Raw genomic sequence first — 21,048 nt, forward strand, 5'->3', positions numbered from 1 at the left:
GTCCTACAAGGAAGCGGGGCTTGCAGGCTGGCAGCCTGGCTCTGCCTGCGTGGCCGCCACACTGTGTGGCAAGATGACCGCAAAGAAAAGGTGTTGGAGGAGCAAACCTAGAGCTCCCCAGGTGTGAGCAAGATGCTCTGAGTACTACGCTGAAGGCTCATGTCTGGGATCGGGAAGACATGGGAAGCTAGCTCTTATTTTGCCTGGCTGTAGGGTAATGAGGTATCTGGTAGCGTGTAAATCTAGGGCTCTGTGAAAGGGCGGGTGACTGCTCCGGGGCCTCTACTCATGTTGGGGTCTCTCCTGCTGTCCTGCTTTCCTGCCATCCTTGCTTTTGCTCCGTGCTGATCCTTAGAGTCCCAGGAATGCCACCTCATTAGCTGACAAGTCAGAAGGTCTCTCCACCAGGCTCCCCACATGGAGGTAGCTCTGCCCTGGGGATTTTCTGCCCAGGGCCTGGACAGTGCTCAGGTGACACTGAAATGATAGCCATTGTTCCACCGTAAGTATTTCCTCCATGCACAAGAAAGAATAAAAGTATTTAAAAACATTCATCTTCCCAAACTTCCCACAAGGCCCTCCTCTAATCACGATTCTTATACACATTTGTTCTATTTCAAAACCAGGTGACAAAAACCTTTTGGGTGGGGGAAAAAAATATCCCTACCGTGTTTGTATTGGGTGGATCGCTTGGAATGTGAGCAAAGCAATGTGTGGCGGCAAATGCCTCCCTGTGTAAATTTGGCCGCTGTACACATGGTCTTGATTTGCTTCTAATTTTTCATAATGATGAGTCCCTTTAAATATTAAATAATCACTATAATAACCATAAGGGACTTCGCTCTGCTGATGTAGCTCAGACAAGGGAATGAGGAGAGGAATGAAAATTGGTACACCAGGCTGAGTACCATTACTATAGTAATTGTGATCGCAGTATTACTAGTGGTGTGGTATTGTTCATTCAGTTTTTTTTTTAATCCATAAAGCTGTATCTCCTTAGAAAACTGTATTTTTTTTCTTTTAAATAGGAGAAATGCTTTTTCTTTTAAATAGAATATTTTTGCAGCCCACTCTAGGTAAGAGTCAATGAAGTTTGGGTCTGGACAGAGCCTTGGACATCATGTTGTCCTACAAGGAAGCAGCTCAGTGAGATTAAGTAACTTCTCCCAAGGTCACACAGCTTGTATGTAATTCTGCCAGAATTCAAGCCCAAAGCTGCCCATGTCCCGAACCCTAATTTTATAAGACTCGTTGCTACCATGGATTTGGGTTCCCAAGCCTGGAATTTTAACTGATATAGGTGTAAAGTTCTCTTTGTGCTCTCCTGCCCTTAGCATTTGGAAGAAGGCCACTGTATGAATCAGCTCAATGCATCAAATGCAAAACACTTCAAGGATTCTGCATAAAGAATGTAGAAAAGCCCCCCACCCCCCCACCCCCATGTGCCTTGCTTTCCAGCAGAAAGATGAATGTAATCACGTGGGTGAATTGACGTAGTGGGCAGTAGCATACCCTGGCCCATGTGGATGGCATTGCCTGTGTAGGCACTGTCATCAGGTTTTACTGGCAAATTGTTAGGCGTCATAAATTCTTGTGTTTGAGAGTGTAAGAAGTGATGGGGAAATATCAGAAAGTGTATGTAGGTGGCAGAGTTGGGAAATGCTCAGGGCTGAGGGAGGTGAGGGGGTGTGAGAGATGGGGGCCGAGGGCCCGGAAGGCCACACACCTGGTGCAAGAGGAGCCGCTAGGGTCCCAGTCCTGAGAAGAGGACAAGGATGGAGTGGTGCTTCTGCAGACTTTCTTCTGGCCGTGTTCCCAGGTAGCCCACTATTCCAGATGGACCCCCTGGGTTCCCCACCTCCTCCTCTAAGCTGCCTGTCTCGCCCTCTCCCTTCTGGAGCACCCAGCAGAAGGGTCTGATTCACTGAGAAGGTGGCTGCCGTCAGGAACAGAATCTCCCTGTGGGTTCACCAGAGCCCCCGATCACTAGGCATTGTATCCAGTGTCAATGTGAGAAAAACAGAAATTCCAAAGAGTGGTAGTTTCAGGCAAGAGGGCTGGTAAGCCTCTCACAGCCTGTCCTCTTGTGTCAGAGAACAGTTTCTCGATGGGGGTAGATATTGTGAGGAAAGTGGAACTTTGCACCCAGCTTGGTTCCCTGTAGAGCAGCACCATCGACCCAGGCTGGGCGCAGAGATCTGGGGGGAAGTAAAGGCACCAAGCAGGAGCTCGGAAGGAGACTGAAACAGCTTCCATGGGCTTGAGTCAAACCCACATTTCTGACATGACATATTCTTCAAAGGTACTTGACCTCTGCCTTTCAGATGTTGACAATTAGCAGAGTTACGTCTAAACAAGCTGGTGTGACATTTGATACCAAAAAGATTTCCCGCACAACAGAAGTTCTCTTGCAAAGTAAAGCATAAAATCAAATGGCCATTCCTTGTTATCAGTAGCACTAGATAAGGTGGTTTGAATTAGAGGGATGTGTACACGCCAGAGTGGTTTGTAAATCCTCACTGTAACCAGCAAACCTATAGACAGAATTCAAGTTACATTCTGATGCGTCCGTAAGAAACGCTAGTCAGGTAGTAACACTCCTTTGGAAGGAGAGACTCGAGTGGGCCCCCTCTTAATTCTCAATCATGCTAGATTTCTTTTTTAAATTTTTGATTCCTAAATTAGTCATCCTTTTTTTTTCTTTCTAACTTTCTTTTTTTAATCCTTTTAACATTTCTAGATTAGGTCTTAGTGTTCAAAAGGCTTCTCTAAAACCGAGTTAGAAGTATGTTCAGTCATAGTCATGGACAGGAAGACTTATTTAAGATTTTTTATTAAATATATATTTTTTCTTTTCCTGCTGTCTTTCCATTTCCTCTTCATCTTTCCTTCTTTTTTTTTTTATTAAGATTTTTATTTATTTATTCATGATAGACATAGAGAGAGAGAGAGAGAGAGAGAGAGAGAGAGAGGCAGAGACACAGGCAGAGGGAGAAGCAGGCTCCATGCAGGGAGCCCGATGTGGGACTTGATCTTGGGATTCTAGGACTGCGCCCTGGGCCAAAGGCAGGCGCTAAACCGTTGAGCCACCCAGGAGTCCCCATCTTTTCTTCTCCCATGGCTTCATGTCTCTTGGTGGCTGACTGCCCTGCTCCACTCACTTCACTTCCCCTCTGTCTTCCACACCTGGACTTGCTCTCCCAACCAGGCCCATTTATTATGTCTCTAAGCTGCTTGTCAGTGTGTCAGCTTTGGTCTTCATGTCTTTCTTCATCCTTCTATGTCTTCCTCACCTCAGTGACTAAATGGCTTTCCCAAGGCATTGGGTCTTTGGTGTAAGCCCTCTATGTCATGATGGCCTTCAGGCCCTGTTGGAAGTGGTTATAATTATCAAGTGAGAGTTGTGACCAAACCTGGGTATTTCTTTGAGTGGATTCAGAAAACTTTGGTGGGCTCATTCCAGGACCAAACAAGCCTGTGTGTTGGTTATAAAGGAATTCAGGGAAAGGAAACTGACATTTTGTTACCACTATTATTATTTGTGTGTTTCGACTCAGCAGTCCTGGGACAGTCAAAAGATTATTTCTGATCTCTGAGGAAGTGGGCCTGCCTTCACTTAGTGATTCACTTCACTTATTCTTTCATGCCCTTCCCTGCATCTTGATCTCGGCCCAATCCTTTTGACAAAGGACAGAAAGCAAATATTTTTGCTTATTTTTCCCCCTGGGTCACAAAGATGCCCCCAAAACCCAGAGGCTCAGCTTTGAGGGCAAAGTGGCTCTGTCTCCAGACTGCTCTCCCAACACCCCTTAGTCAACCATGCACTGTGTGCCGTGCTTTTCTAAGCAGTTAGCATGTCCTGTTTCATTCATTTCTTCCCATCCCCTGTGAGGTTAGGTGTCTTGCCTGTTTCACAGATGAGACAGTTTGGGCCCAAACAGCATAACTAACCATCCCAGGGCTCCTCAGCTGGTGAGTGGCAGACAGGACTGGAATCTCTGTCCACCTCCTCCTAAGCCTAGTGTACAACACTCGTTGTCTGCTGTTTTCTCAAGTTTATCTATGATCTGCTCATTTCTCAGCCTCTCTTTCATCAAGAGCTTATTGATATCACTGGTTTCCTTACCAAAGAAGCATGTGTGCGTGCGTGTACATGTGTATGTGTGCACATGTATATGTGTGTATGTGTGCACATACCGATGTGGGTATACTTTCCCCACATGTCTTCATGTGTCAGGCAAGTCCACTTTCTTCCGTCTGGCCTGCTTAATTCGAAGAAAATTTTAACGATAAGAAATTCCTTCTCTCACATCGTCCTAATCTCTATCCATAATAGAACTTTAGTCACTTCTCAATGTGTTTAAATAAAAAAGACTCTGCCTTCCTGAGATGATTCAGAATTCAGCTTATGGTGCATGAGTGCCATGGAGTGGAGCCTCGGGCTTTATAGACTCGGGGCTTGGGAGATGGAGGGGGTTAGTGGATCTCAGTAGGCTAAAGATGAAAAAGAGGTGACATTTCTGTGGCCTATTTCTGGTTATCTTTAAATTGATAACTAACCCATGAAGGAATTCCACTTTTGTTGCTGGAACATCACTAACAAGTTCGTTGTTTTAATTAAAGTTTCATGATTAATGTCAAATCCCTGGTTTCATGCTGGCATGCTCCATCATTCATGTCCCTGGGCAGATTAATTTATGACTTTTTAAGTGAGATAATCAGTGCTTTAGGCAAATAAACTATTCCATCAAATCCAAGGATTCTTGCCTGGGCTCAGTGTACAAATGGTCTGATTCCCATGAAAAGAGAACTGGATAGAGATACTGGGGACCACTCAATTAATCACAGTCATATCCAGAGATGATGCTGGACGTTAATTCATTTTCCTTATTGAAAATATCCCTGGCTGCATTTTAGGCCATGTGGAAAATAGGCAGATTTCATCCAAACCATATTGACGACACTTCTGAATGTTCAAATATGCAAATTGCTCCATCCCCATCCCCGTGGAAGCTCTGTGGCTGCATAGACCTTCTTTTCCCTTCACAGGAGTCTTCCTGAACATTCCGTCATGTCGTGTGTGTGTGTGTGTGCGTGTGTGTGGACGTAAAAGGCTGAGCAGTACATAGTGCCGCCAAATGATTTTATTATTGATAAATGGAGCAATATATTTTGTTTTATTACTCAATTCTCTCTTCCTCTCTTTCATTTTTAAGGCAAAATATTAGGACGTGTCTTCCTTTCTGGCACAAAATTGTTTTACTTTATCATAGCCAATCTTATTGTAAATTCATAAAAGCATCTAGGGACTGGATAGTAAATTAAAGATGTTTCAGAACAATAATGTTTCCTGAAAATGATGTGCAACTTTATTGCAGAAGTGATAAGACTTTGAAATTTCTATATGGCTCTGATTTATCTCCCTATCCTGGGGTGACAGAAAGTAGGTTAAGTAGGTCACCCCAGCCCTCCGCAAGACTGTGGTGTGTAGGAAGATAGTGCCGGCTCTGCTGCCTTTCAGGCTCTACGGTCCTGATGGGCATGTATTCTGAAGAGTGTCGGTTCCTGACATATACGTCTCGGCAGCCAGGGCTTAAAGGGGTTGCCTGTTGCATTTTTTATCATATGGGAGTCCAGACTTAGATCCTTCATAGCTGAACTCACCCTGTAATCCATTATGTACACTTCAGATTAGCTAGTGTCTTAGGCATTGTGGTGGCAGCTGTGTAAAATATTTGTTGTGCTTGTTTAGGATTGCATTGTAAGGTTCCAAAACGAGCAGTTAGGGCTGGGGTTGGAGCTGCAGCTTGCTAATACCCTGGACAGCATCTTGCCAATGCATCGAAATCGCAGGAGGTACTGTCACCCGAAGGTTCTGGTAGGCTGTGTCTACCCACACACAGCCTGAGGACTCCCTTTTTGGGCAGCCTGGAATCCCTCAGTTCTCTCTCCTCCTTCTGCCATTGTTTGCTGCTCACAGTCCTGTCTCCTTCTTCCAGCCCCATTTCTGTGGCCAACGCAGGATGCATAACACCGGGACTAGAGAAATCCAAATGCACTTCCCCGTGGCCACCCCCCACCCTGCTCCCTCATTTCTTCCTTTCTCCCTCTCTCCTTCTCCCAGTCCTCATATACTAACCTTTGGGATTTGCCTTCTAGGCAAAGCAGGAAAAATGCCAGCTCTGTGTCCCAGGATTCCTGGGAGCAGAACTACCCCCCCGGGGAAGGCTTCCAGAGTGCCAAGGAGAACCCCAGGTACTCCAGCTACCAAGGATCCCGGAACGGCTACCTAGGCGGGCACGGCTTCAATGCCAGGGTGATGCTGGAGACGCAGGAGCTCCTGCGCCAGGAGCAGAGGCGGAAGGAACAGCAGATGAAGAAACAGCCCCCTCTTCTTCCAGAGGGACTGCACAACTATGACTCATACAAGAAAGGCCAGGACCCCACTTACACCCCGCCCAAGGGGCCATTCCGGCAGGACGTGCCCCCCTCCCCTTCTCAGGTCGCTAGGCTAAACAGGATCCAGACTCCTGAGAAAGGGAAACCCTTCTATTCCTGAGCAGGAGAAGAGCGGAGGCTTCATGTCATGCAATAAAGGACATTTTCGTATGAAGACTTGTATTTTGGGAGTTTTTTTAAAACCTTGATGGTACTATGGAATATTTCTGTTGTCGGTATCAGTGCCTTTAAGCAGTACGGGCAAAGAAATGGAAGGCCTTAATGTCTTTGCCACTCTGTCTCAAGTGTCTATTTCATGGAAGGATTTCCCGCCATCCGACAATCATCTGTTCAAGGCGTTGGTGTGCTCTGCGTCCTCTGGAGTGCCGGGAAGGTGGCCCTCCTGCCCTGCGGTGCCCCTGGCTTTGCGTTACGGCCCCCGCCAACTTGTGGCCAAGTGGAGGATGGTATCTATCCCTCTTTCTCCCCTTTCAGTTTGAGGTGAGGTTACATCCCAGTGTCTGGTGGACCCCAGGGGGTGACACACACCAGAAATTGGGGCTCTCTGGTGCTTCACAGCACAGTCATTTATAGTACTTTGTCATCAGTAAGGTTCTCTCCCTTCTCTCTCAGCTCCTTGCCACAGGAAGGTTCCTTTATTCTGTTGAAGAAGCCAAGCCATATCCGACACTGTCTGGTTATCATGGAGGTCCTTTTGCAACTGCCTTATAACTTGACATTACCAATAAAGTGATCAGTCTGGTCTGCGTTTATAAATACACTTGTTCAGTCGTGTTCCTGACATGTGTGTTGAGTCAGCGCAGCTGTGTGTGGGGCATGTGGGCGAGGGAGTGCCTCCTGGTTGGGGAAGGAGGGAGCCTGCCCACTGGCCCCGTGTCTATCGTGATGTGGGAGGTGGTAGCTAAGGAAGAATTCTCCCAGGATGAGCTGGCCCACAACATCCCAGTAATTATTTTAATTAGCTTTTCATTTGACAGGTTGGCAGGAAGGGCATAGAGTGGGACAAAGATAAATCAGACAGTCGTTTTGGGATTCTCAAAACTCCTCTGCTCTCTGCGGTTTTTAAAGTCAGTTGGAAATGACATTAGTCTAGTGCATCCACATGCTGTCTCTGTGCCTGGTGATGCCATCATGCTACTAAATAATTCTGCCGTGAGACAAAGAAGACAAATAAGGGAAAAGCTGTGAGATCGCACAGGGAACATTCTGGTGCCCCCAGACAGTGGTCCCAAAAGATTGCTCTCATGTCAATAATGTGAGGTATGTGTGGGTCACGAGGACCTCAATCCCTCCCATGTTTTCAGCTGTCAGTCTGAACGCCGTGTATTGTAAACCATGGCTGGGTTGCTAAAGTGCCTGCAAATCCTGATGTGAAAAAAAGCTTGAGATGAAAGCTCAGCATACCATGTATTAACAAAAAAAAAAAAAAAAAAAAGAAAAAAAAAAAGAAAAAAAAAAAGAAAAGAAAACAAACAAAAAAAAGACATGTACTGATATGCCTATTTTTTTTTTTTACTGGCACATTGTATTTTTGTGTCCCACTTGTTTTTAGAAAATACATGAAGTGTCCACACGTACCTATGTCTCTTTTGCATCTCTGTGTAAAGGTTCTATGTGTTCATAATGTGTGGTGATATTAAATGGTGTTACCAATGTCAGCACGATGACCTTGGACGACAGTGGCTCTTTCTCACGGCCTTCCGTGAGCTGTGAGAAAGAGCCTTCCCTGTACATATGAGACTTCTAATAAAAGGCATATTTCTTCCTGTTCTTTCTTGTGTCTGTAGTGTGTTCCTGTGGAAACTCCTAGCTGGGTGTCTTTTTTTAAGTATGTTAGCAGATGTGATTTTTTTTTTTTCATATTTAGAAGAAGTTGAAAGACATTTTCCTTCTATCTGTCTGTGTGCAGACATGGAAGTGGGTGATTGAGTGCTTACCTGAACACCTGAGGAGAGACAGGATAGGAAAGAAAGACCCTGAAGACCCAGGCTGCTGAAAGAAGCCCAGGGAATTCAGAATTGAAGGAGCCAATACTCGAGAGCTAAATAAAAGAAAAATGATACAGAAAGCCACATCATATTCCTATTATTGTCCTTTGCTCCCTCTGGGTCACTTCAGTGAGCCAATGTTTTGAGGGAGTTCCAGCCTTGCATACTGCAAGCCCAAAGTAAGGTCCAGATTCTTTTCCACTTCTAATACCAATCAGTCCTTATTTCCCAAATTACAAAATGAAACCCTGCTGTTCTTTTAGATTCATTAATACGTGTTTGGTGCTTTGAAGGCATAAAGGGCATCAAATCCCCAGGTATGTCTCATGCACGAATATCCCCACCCAAAGGATAAGCTTTGCACAGTCCTGTTGAAAATGCCTTCGATGTGGAGTGCTGCATAGGCTGGTTGTCATAGCAGCCTTTAGCCCGTCACTAAATCCAATTCTGTCACCTTGGTTTTAGTAGCGAGAGATGTATATATAGTAAACCAAGAAAATAACATGTCCTGGGTTCTTATATGCATGCATGGCATGAGAAAGTAGAAAAGAGAAGATGGACAGATTTGTTAATTTTCTCACTGACCAGGAGGCCCATTGCAAATGCTCGCAGGTTGTTTGTCTCAGCTGATGGTGAGAAGTAGAGCAGGAGAGGTAATATAGAATGTTTGGGGACCCAAATCACAAAGGGGTTTGAAGATTAAAACTGACAGTTTGAGCCACTGAAAGGAGTAGGAGCACTAGATATGAGTCAGCACAGAAGTGGGAATGTGCCAGACTGGCAGTCTTGTCTAAATGTCTGCCCTCTGGCTCCAGATTACTTACCAAGGACTCACTGGGATCACAGGAAGATCATGTCCATAGCAGGAGCCAGGCTGAATGTGGTCAGCATGTGTACCCACTGGGAGGAGTCCCATTTGGTGCAAGGGGGTAGGTGGCACCAAGGCCCACATTCACATGAGAATGGAAGTGGAGTGAGTCTACTGTCCCTCGGAAAAGATGGCCCCACAGTGACATTATCACCACCCTTAGTCCATTAAGACTATAGAAAAGACTTATAAATATTTATAAATATAGATTATAAAGTAATGTTGTATAAGGTATCATATGTTAAACATCACCACCCAGGTCTTCTTCCTGGTAGACCAAACACAGCTCAGAAGTCAAAGCACCCATGGTTGATGGGGCTGTCCCCCTAATAGGAAGGAAAAGTGGGACCCCGGCTTCTCACTTCTCCTGCCAAAGAAGTCAACTATATCAAATCAGGCACTGGTGAATTTTCTGTTTCTTTGATTAGAGGCAGTTGATTTAGCTGCAAACCCATATTGAGGAAGGGCAGCAAATAAGCAAACAGAGCCGGCCACTTTGCCAGCAGCGTGCTTTTGTGATCATGTGCCCACGTGAGTCTCAAAACAAGGCCAGAGGTAAGAGAACAAGCTCCTCTGTCCACATCATTGCTCGAGATTTGCCCAAACATAGCCTCCATCTTCCAGACTGCTCCCCTTCCTCCAATAGTTTTTACTAGAAAATACACGTGTTTGCATGTACGTGGAACAAGCATACAGAGCATGTGCAAAATGCACATGTAATTCTATATTTGTCTATACTAGTCTGGTTAGTTTAATGTGTTTCTTATTTCATCTAATGAGTCCTTGACACCCAGTTCTTACCACAGTTGAAATCAATCCAGGGTGAAGCAGAGAGTACTTTGTTTCTGGTTTTGTTTGCTAGTCATGGAAGAATAAGTCACTAAGGTTCAACTAAGTACCTCTCAGTATATGCCATCATGGAGCTCTTCCTTGGATAGCACAGTGTGCCAGGAATTTCAACGTCTCTGTAACTCAGTTCTTTCTCCTCTTCGTCCTTCTTTTAACAAAGATGATTCCATTGATGACATGTCAGGTAAGGAGATAATCTCCTTTTCTTACTTCAGAGACAGTATATCATCTTAATAAGGCAGCTAATAAGAATGTTCACAGGTCACAAGTGAGAGTGACAGAGGTGCTTTAATGGGAAACCCCCTTCAGCTCTGAGTAATGACGAGATCACAGAGCTGGTTGAATTAAATTGACTTTTTTTTTTAATGTGTGGAGGCTGAGGGTGTAACTTTGAGCATAAGCTTGCTTGCTTTCTTTTCTTTCAACAAGAAACTGGTATTTTACATTAAATCTCCTGGGGAGGAGGGGACCGTGCCATTGCACTCCACATTGAAGGGACTTAGTTCCCATTAGATGAGGTCTTTTCTTCACTTCACCAGGAGCCAGCACACATCTTCCCTGCCCTTCCTCATCCTCCACCTTTCACATCTCTTGCAGCAAAATTCAAAATATATGGCTGTCCCTTGTACATACATTTTGTTTCTTTAGGTTAAACTCCAAGTACAGAATTTCATTCTTAAAGGATTCTATTATAAGTCCTATAAGATCAAGCATCCTTTGGTAAAGACAAGTTTTTTTTTCCTTTCTGAATTCAGATTGAAATGATCAGTTTTTATTTTCTTGATTTTTAATTTTCTAAAGCAAATGCTATGTGCATTGGCCTGTCACTGACCAGACAGGTCTGTTTTGTGCTGGATGCAGGAGGTAAGTACAAGAAATGGTGGCGAAGCTCCCACAGTGAGTCTGAACAATTACTCATCTTTCATCTTCAGTGCTTATTTGCTCACAGGATCAATTAAATGTGTGAAAAACACGTTTTTCTGAATTGCTCAACTAACTGCTGAGTCACCTCACACTGTTGTTGGCTTAGAAAAGCCATTTGGAGTTTGTTCCCAGAGAGAACGGATGTCTCACAACAATCTCTCTTCCCGGGGTGTCATCAGCCTTGGTGGATCAGCGGCAGGAAGGTGGTGCTGGTGGCAGGAGCCCTTCTCCTGTCTCTGAAGACAAGTTTGCCACTTGCTAGAAGGCTCCTCCTGAAGCCGAAGTTTGGCTTCCATGAGGGATTTTATGATGCAAATATTTTAAGTACAACTTTGAAGATTTTGCCATTAAAAACAGTCTCCATGGCTCAGGGCCCAGCCGACTGCAAACTACAAGGGGAAAAGTGCCATATATTGCTGGCAAGTGACAGGAAGGAAAACAACACAAATTTCTAAACCAATCATGACCTTGGCTCATGATCTGGTTTCAGGGTTCAGTTCATATCTGACTTGCTTTTGTTCGGCTCTAGTTGTCACCGGCAACAAACTTATCACAGTTTATGTTGGGACAAGATGGGTGAAAACATGAACCTAAAGAACCTGCCAGAGACAGGTCAGATTAGGGCTCGCCAATGAATGTGGGGTATTTTGGAATAATGCGAACCTTTGAACTTGCCTTGTGAAACGTCAAACTGAATTTGTCCTACACATGTCCCAACCTTCAATTCCATTTCCAAACTCTCCTTCCTTTTATCTGCTTGGCTTAACTCCCATCTGAGCCCAAGGAGCTTCTGCTCTGGTCCAGGCATCCAAAGCATTTCTACAAAATCTGAACGTGCAATCAGAGTACACAAGCTGCCCCTGGCTCCCACTTTGTTTGCTTGATTTATTCATGTAACACTTTACAATTTGCATGACATTCTCATCTTTTCTCTTTGAGTCTCCAAACCCCATGAAGCAGGTTAGAGAAATGATAGTTCAATTTTACACACAAGGAAATTGACACTCCCAGAGTTTGTGGCCTGCCAGTTGGTGAGCAGCTCCATCAGAACACAAAACCCATTGTCCTGACTGCAGCCCACCTTTGCAGTGTAAAGTTTTTATTAAAAGGAAAGCTTTTTGTTTTTAATAATGTTAAGTTCCTTACTTGATGATAACTCACTGGGAAAAGAAACACAATATAATATGTGAAGAGTTATGAAGCCTTAAAAATAATTTTTTAAATTATAATACTATTTACATACACTTGAAAATTGCATATGCATACATTATATATTGTAAATATATACATTATATGACTTAAAAAGAATGGTTTATTCACACTTTAGGCCCAGTGCATTATAAATTTCAAATATGTATTGAAATAGACAATGCCAGGCTTCCATGGGATTTGCAGACCCCACCGGATCCCTCGTTGGTAACCACTGGATCCTTTGCTTCACCATTTAAATCTCTTAGACCAGAAGGTATTCATTTCTAAGCCAGGTTTTTAATGTTCAGGAAAGGGTCACATGAGATTGAAGACAGTGAAATTTAAAAAAATAATAAAATGAGTAAGATCTGAAACATGAAAACAAGATGTGCAGTAGAACGAGGAGTGGCCACAACAAAAAGCCAATCCTAGCAGCCAAATTTCTGAAGCGGATGCAGAAGAGACCCCAAATCCTGCAACAAAATAGAAAAGATGGCTGGAAGATTGTGAAACAATAACAATTTGCATTAAATCATCAGCTGTTTTCAGCACAGATGGGAAAAGCCTGTTACAAAACGTTGTAAGACATTTGCAGGGAGTTTCAAGCTGGACATGCATTAAAAACATTCTTAAGCTTTTCACATTGGGGATAAAAATGTAAATCATTTCTAGTGATGATTTTTTTCTTTACATATCATTATTCTTTGCATTTTATTTTATTTTTGGTAAGGAGATGACATAGTAATAGCTAAGGGGAAATGATCCATTTATAGAGTTGGATAGATAAAATTTATCTTCAAAGAGGTAGAATATTAATTATGCATAGAAAGAAACTTTTAGCTGTGAAACATTCCCAGTGAAAGGAACGGCTTATTTCACTCAAGATCCTAATCAAACACAGTTCAGTGTCTCAGAGAGAAACACTGGCAGTTACTGAGATGTTTCAGAGCAGTGGGCAGAGTTTGGGCGGCTCCCTAGGACCAGCCCCACCTGGGCCACTCCCTGGGTTCTGTACACCCTCCGTTCCTTACCCATTTAAATGAACTGCGGGGTTCTGAGATCAGAGCCAGTAGCTTATGCTCCAGGCCCCTCTCCTCTGATCCTGTGTCCCTAGAGAAGAGACATAGACAGCCACAGACTCAGTGTCTGGAAGAACTGGCTGGCCTAAGGAAACGAGTTTCCAATAACTAATCCAGCTGAACGAAGCACTTCCCTTGGCTCTGGCTCTCCTTCCCGTAAGCCAGGAAATGTTCTCTCCATTCAGTAGGGGATAGCTCATCAGGGACTTCTAATCTCTGACTGGTTATTTCGGATAGTATGCTAGTATCTCCTGCTGCCTATCTTCAGTCCTTTTAGCTGTTCCCACTGGATTCATTGAAAATCATGGATATCCTGTTTGTGTGATTTGTTCAAGGTAATTGTAAGGCCATGATGAGGCCAAGATTGATTTTTAAGGAAGATGCCACTTGATATGACCTGAAATGTACAGTGCAGACTGTGGAGTCAGTTTAAGAAAGATAATCATCTTATATTCATTCATGCATGCATTCATTCATTTATAGCTCCCACTCTATGCCAAGCACTGTGCTAGATGCGTTACAGTCATATTCTAGTGGGGACAAGCTCTATACTTGACAGGAAGAAAATAAGGGTTTACAGGATAGAAAATGGAAAGGAGCAAGTAGACAGAGACCTCAGCTGAGCCGGAATCTGAGAAGGTGAGGCAGCCATGTGGCTATTTGAAGGAAGAGCGTGTGCAGGAGGAACTGTGAGTGCAAATGCCTGAGGCAGCAGGGTGCCTGGTGCACTCACCGCACAGTACAGGGGCCAGGCTTAGTGTTCTCCCAGGGGAAGGTGGCTGAGGAAAAGAGGAGCAGGAGAGTTTTCACAATAGTGATCAGAGCTGGACAAGGTGAAAGTGAGGACAAAAGTCAGGTAAGGATACGAAACAATGTTGGTCAATGGATTCCGATCAAGGAATGGTTAGAGTTGGGGAGTTAGAGTCATCAATGAGTGGGGACTTCAAGGAGAGATTAGGGAGGAAATATTGATAGGCATGACCATGAGCATAAGGCGGAGGTGTGGTCGTCAGGGAACAGGGACCAGCATGTGAGTAGGATCTTCTCCGTGAGTGTTAAAATCAACAACAACAAATATGGTTGTGAGACAGCGATTCAGGTACTGAAATCTTCAAGAATGAAGATCGAGAGAAGACTGCCACCAAGAATGAAGTAAAATGTGTTGCGCCTAATTAACACCTTCAAAGGAATGGGGGTGGGAGGTGGACAGTTAGGGAGAAGGGAGGAATCATGACCTGGAAGTGTAAATAAGGAGTGACAGAGACACATGAACTTCAGTCACTTGATCAAGACTAAAATAGTGATCAGCAATATTGCTGTATGAGCCCAAAATACATGCTGTGTGAGGAAAAACCCTGGAAAGGCCAGGGGTGTTGATTAGGGCAAGAAGCAGGGGGGTGGGGAGGAGTGGGCAAAGCCCTTTAGGGATATCAGACCACATAACAAGGGTCCCCTAGAGGTCTTGGGCTGCTTTTGAGGTCTGAGGTGAAAGGGATGCAGAACAAGATAAAGTTCTGTGGTCTCTGACAGGTGGTAGAAATCCAGTTCTCATGATTGTCTACTTCTCAGGTGCCGAAAGGAAGGCGTCTTGCATGGACCATAGGGACCCCTTGCACAGGGGCAGAGTGCTGTAACTCCCCGCATTGAGGGCAACCAAATCCCCAAACCCGCTTCATGCTATGTGTGCCTGTGTCTTGCTGAGAGACACATTCACGCATTCATTCACTCATTCAGGGGCTAATGGATACCAGACAATGCATGTCGCTGCGTAGTCACTGGTCAACTAAAGAGATGTTGATGTTCTCATAAAAAGTGCGATTCAAAGGCAGAAGCCAACATTAATTAAATAAACACACTAATAAATGTAATGTGTTCAACTGTGACAAGGACTCTCAGGACAAAGTTGCCATGAGTGAGGAGCAGGAGGAGGGGACATAAGCTGATGATGGTGAGAAAGGTTGAGAGAAGGGACGTGTAAGAAGACCTGAGAGATTCTGAAAACTAAGAATTTGACAAAATATCAATAACCTGGAAGCCTCATCCCCTGTGGCACTGAGGGTTCATTTTCTGGAATTTAGCTAATAAAACAACCTAAAAGGTAAACAGGGATGTATACCCAAAACTGCTAAAACAAAACAAAACAAAACAAAACAAAACAAAAAAACCTTAAAGCAAAATGTTGCTTATAAAAGAAAAATTGGAACCTAAACATGCAAAAATAGGAAATAGCTAAGTATTTTGCTGACACAGAAATAAAATGACAATATGATGTTCAATTTAAAAATTCTGACAGCAAAAAAAAAAAAAACAAAAGCAAAACAAAACCTAGCAGCAGTGTCCACAATTGCCAAAATAGGAACAGGCCCAGATGTCCATTGACAAGTGAATGAATATATATACCATATATATGTATATGTACACAGCATTATATATATTTTATATATATAATGAAATATTACTCAGCCATCAAAAATAATGAAATCCTACCATTTGCAATGACATAGATGGAACCAGAGGGTATTATGCTAAGTGACATAAATCTGTCAGAGAAAGACAAATAAATACCATATGATGTCACTCATATGTGGAATTTAAGAAACAAAACAAACGAACACAGGGGAAGGGAAGGAAAGACAAAATAAGATAAAAACAGAGTGGGAGGCAGACACTAAAAAACAAACTCTTTAGGAAACAAATTGAGGGTTGCTGGAGGGGAGGTGGAAGGTAATGGGATAATTAATTGGGTGTGGACATTAAGGAGGGCACTTGATGGAATGAACACCAGGTGTTACAAGCAACTGTTGAACTTCTAAATTCTACCCTGAAACTAATCATACACTATATGTTAACTAAGTTGAATTTAAATAAACAATTTTTAGAAAAACAGGACATCATGTTGTGCCCCAGCATCCTGACTGCACACATGTGCACATATGTCTACGTGTGAAGGAAGGGAACAAATACCTCTAATATTAACAAGAGTTTTCACTGAGTGTTGGGACTAGGATTTGTATTTACTTCTTTCTCTGTGTCTCCATTGAAACAAAGACAGTCATTTTATTTAACAATTTTTCTTAAATAAAAAAATTTAAATTTTGTAGTTACCTTTGGTCTTTTCTCTCTCTCCTTGGCAGTGGTACTGGTAGGTTCACACATGAGGGCAGTGTTCAGTCAGTGAGGGCTGACTGAGCACACAGGTGTCCCTGGCCTGCTGGCTGCTGTGGGACAACAGCTATGGTCAGATCAGGGAAGCTCATCTGGCTTGAGGTGATCCACGGTGACTCAGGGAGGAGGTGGGTCATGGGCTTGTGCTTTCATGAAAGGGTGGCACTGGGCAGGGAAAGTAGGGAGGAGCCCTCCTGTGAGGAAACCAGCGTGTGCAACTCACACCGTGTGAACAGGTGTGTGGAGACAGGTGTAGGCACTTGGGCTGGACCAGGCAGGGTGGAGCCAGCTGCAGAGGCCTTTAGACACCACGGGCCCATGGTGGGCTGCTCTCAGACATTCACTTACTTGTTCATTCACCACATTCTTGTCAAGTGTGTCTGGCACTGTTTGAAGACCTTGGGATATATTAGGCAACAAATCAGATACAAATCCCTGCCCTCATCTGGCTTGTGTTTAGTGTGTGTTGGGGCAGTAGGGTGGGCTCTGGGAGGAGAAAGATCATAAGCAACCAACTGAATAAATAAATGTTACAATGTATGAAAAGAGATGCGTAGTCGGGAAGAAGAGAGCAGGGTAGGATGAGCAGGTACATTTGTGGAGGGTGGGGGCTGGTTGCAGTACTGAACGGGGATCACAGCAAGTCTCATGAGGTCTCACTCAGGCGTAGGCTAGGAAACAGGGGTTCTGGGCCATATAGAGACAGACAGATGGAGGCTGGGCTGAAGTTGTTGGTAGTGATGAGTCCTAGAGTGAGGGGTTAAAGCACGTGAATGGTAACTGGAAGACCACTGTGTAAGGGACAGATGTCCCCATGAATACCAACATCACCACAAAGGATGGCAGGAGCCACACCAGTGAAAGTGGCAGTGAGGTAGTATGTGATGGAACCCATGTAGGATGATTGGGGTGGTGTGGAGTCCAACGGTATGAGATTCAAAGATGAAGAGAGTTTTGAAGAAAGAAGACAGGTTTGGAACTATGATGGGGCAAAAGAAGAAGCCTACTTATGCTCCAGGTCCAGGACTGCGAGGTCCAAGAGCCAAACTGCTACCCTAAACTGCTATAGGGATGCCAGGACTCAGACAGCTGGGATTCAGGGAGGAGGTTGAGAATGCAGACTTTGCATTCAGTGAATTCCTGAAGCACTGGGGATGCTCTCTGAAACAAAAATGCAGGAATTGAGAACAAAATAGCAGAGGTACAGAGCTTTCTAGGGAGTAGAATGTGAGGGATGAGGGGTACCCTGGTTATCTGGGGCTTCTTGCAATTGCTGCAATAAATGGAAAAAATGGGCATCCTGGTGGCAAGGGGATCAGTGAACAACTAGGGGAATCAGTGAAGAGATCTGGGGAAGCTATGATATGCTCTGAGCCTAGGCCTCCTCTTGACTCCCATTCAAGGAAAGAAGGTCTAGTCTTCATACCAGGACACCAGGCTCACTTTGGACTCATGGGGATGCTCAGGGCTTCCTCATGGCCCAATGGGTTGATTTGAGGATGTCTAGGGAAGCCATCCTGAGGAGCAAGCAGGGGACAGATAGGACAAGAACGCATTTCAGGAAAATTAATTGCATGACACATGCAGGTAGATGGATAGAAAGATAAGCTAAAAGATGGAAGGCCAAACATTATCAGTAATTGCAGAAACTCAAAAAAATGCAGCTGAATTTCTTGGAGGGCAACTTGGTTTATCTCAAGATTTAATGAGTGACCCACTGAATGATATTTGATGGTGGTGATGACATTTATGTACTTTGTCTTGGGCATATTGACACAATCCTCTTTCAGTGGAGTAGTGTGTGCCTTAGTCTGGGTCTCTGAGGAGCAGACACCAAGATGAGCTTGGATATATGATAGATGAATCGGGGAGGGCGTGACGGTGGGGAGCTGGAGAAACCTGGGAAAGCCATCTGACCACGACAAAATTCCAAGTGCTGTGAGGAAGAGACAGGGAGGAAGAAAGGCCATATACTGTGGTGAAGTTCTAGGAAAGTTTGAAAAGGCCTAGCCAGCGGAGTCTTTGTGCCTAAGTCACCTGTCAGAGGACACCCAGATCAAGTCTGCCTTGATATCTGTGCTACACTGTTGGCCGGGAGAAGCTCACCGAAAGCATGGCCTTTCTACAGACATGGGTGGATTTCAAGCCGAGTGGGGCAAGGAGCCTCAGTCATCTCCACTGGGGGCTTACTAGGGAATCCAGGAAGCTCATCTCGATAGTTGCCAGGTTCATGGGTTAGCTCTCCATTCATGATAATTTCCTGAATCATTTGCATTCCATCTATCACCCAACAGCCTCTGTGTTGATCTAAGCCCCTTTTGCCTGTGAGGCTTCCCGCTCACCACATGTCTTAGAACATAGTTCGAGATGGACTGGCAGGGCAGGGCGTTCTATCTTACCAGGGGGCACTTCAGTTTTACCTTCTTTTCCTCAACATAGTTATTTTTATTATAAAAATTACAGTTATGGTGTAGCAATACCTCAACAATACAGTAAATAGGAGGTTGATCTTTGCTCAATAAAATATATGATGCAGATCATGAAAGTTCTAAGAAGTAAGGATCTCTTCTCTGATATACGGAAATATATTGCTTACTATTAAGAGTAATAACTGAAGTAGGAAATGTTGATGTAGAAAGATAAAAAGTGCCACATTTCACCTATTCTTTCTTCATAAGAGTCTATCATGTCTTGCTATGTTACCAGAAGCCCCAGAGAAAGAAGACGTGCTCTACCATTTCCAGCTGACAAGACTTGGAATGCCCTAACCCATAGACAGGGAGTAGCAAACAGTCTACTCTGTATCTGAAATGGCTGCTCCTCCCCACCCCCAGGGTATTGCCAACTTAAAGCTCTCATGTTTGGATTGGCTCCAGTCTAGGAAGAACTCTTTCTTCCTAACTGGTAACCATTCCGTGTCCTATGGGTAAGCATAGATGATCGAAATGAGTTTGACTGCTCTCCAAACCCACTTGCTCAGTGGGGATTTGTTGGTATTGACCAGTGATCTAGACTGTGGAAGGTAATAAAGAAACTACCTGTCATTCAGCATGTGGGGTAGAGATTTGGGAGAAGTTCCCTTTCCCCTTTTTTGAAAAAAGCTAAGTGCGGCAAATGAGGAGCCCAAGAGGTCTTTAAACCCTTGGGTTGCTTCAGAAACAAAAGTTGTACATCCTGTTTGATTCAGTAGCTAGAGCAAGTGAACGTTCTCTTGCAATGAACTCTGGCTTGATCTTTTCTGAGTGGCGTTTATTGAAAGATTTTAAAGTTTAATCAGAAAAAAGAATTGTTTAAAGGCTCTATTTTTGCAAATACCAGAAATAAGAGCTCTTGCCTAGCTGCCGACTGATTTCCAGGACAGGGAGTAACACTCTAGTGGAGGAGGAACTGTGGAATACAGGTGTTCTCTACAGGGCAAAGATCACCCCGGGATCTCTCTCTCTTCCCATTTATGGCCCAAATCACAACCTTTCCAGAATGTGTCCACAGGATGACTATTTTTCACTAGATCTCGAATGGAAAGTGAGCCAGAGATACAGAGAACTCATGTAACACAATAGGCATTTGGGATAGATGTTTTCCAGCTCATTCTTGGGAGATTAAGGGAGATGGGACAAGGAACGGGCACGTGGCACTTATGCAGCCATTTGAATCCTGAGATAACAAGAAGCTGAGGAGTCTCGAGCCATATGATTACTATTTAATAATGTTGGCCATTAGGAGACGGTCAAAGATTCATGTTCTAGGGGGGAGTGTCAACTTTCCTCTTGAGTCTCGGAGAGACTGGCAAAAATGCTGGCTTTGGCAGTTGGCCTTTTGGCACATGGGAGTATTGATCACACTTGAATGGTAGGAAATGCTACTCCCTCTCTGATTAAAAGTTTCTTACAAAGGAGAATAAAGGCCTAAGGTGGTTGGCATGCTTAATAGCCTAAAAATTTCTTTTTAAAGAAATCTCTACATTAAAGAGTATCTGTTGCCAGGATCCACATTCTGATGGTTGCCACAGTGTAATTTTAATTGATTCCTTAAATCCAGCATTTCAGATGCTGTATCCTTTTTTTTTTCTTTTTGAGGGAGAGATAGAAAAAGAGAGAGAGGGAGCAAGGGGTAGGGACAGAAGGAGGAGAGAAAGAATCTTAAGCAGGCCCTATGCCCAGTGCAGAGCCCGGCATAGAGCTGGATCTCATGACCCTGCGATCATGACCTGAACCGAGATGTCAGATGCTTAACTGACTGAACCACCCAAGTGCCCTCAGATGCTCTATCCTTCTTTAGTCTGACTTAATTGCCATGTATCTTCTCTTTGCCCATTTTTTAAAAAAGTAAACTTTACTAATCTGTGATTTTTCCTATGAATATGGGGCCATCAGCTAGGAAAAAAAAAAGTATGAAAACTAGGATTTTTAGGGACCCATCTGTTAAATCCCATTTGGTGAAATTCCCAAGGACATGTAGCAACACCTTACAAAGTGATTCATCCACATGCCACAGGACCAGGTCCAACTGCCAATATTTTGGGCCA

General features: G+C 44.0%; 1 protein-coding gene across 47 annotated transcripts in view; it reads left to right on the top strand.

Moving 5' to 3' along the window:
• PARD3 (par-3 family cell polarity regulator) overlaps positions 1-8,230 on the top strand; it is a 646,585-nt gene extending 638,355 nt beyond the window's left edge. For 42 of the 47 annotated variants that reach the window (XR_011999915.1, XR_011999914.1, XR_011999911.1 and 39 more), the window contains one exon: positions 6,160-6,613. Coding sequence is in view for 42 of the 47 variants with exons in the window: in XM_072749213.1 (XP_072605314.1) it covers positions 6,160-6,559 (400 nt within the window). In the remaining 5 variants the exon portion in view is untranslated. Of the gene's footprint in view, positions 1-6,159 lie in introns of all 47 variants that reach the window. The other 5 variants (XR_011999912.1, XR_011999913.1, XM_072749217.1 and 2 more) reach the window with 1 other exon arrangement.
• Positions 8,231-21,048: the final 12,818 nt, after the last annotated feature.

Source organism: Vulpes vulpes, chromosome 2 (genome assembly GCF_048418805.1).
Source record: "Vulpes vulpes isolate BD-2025 chromosome 2, VulVul3, whole genome shotgun sequence".
NCBI lineage: Eukaryota > Metazoa > Chordata > Mammalia > Carnivora > Canidae > Vulpes > Vulpes vulpes.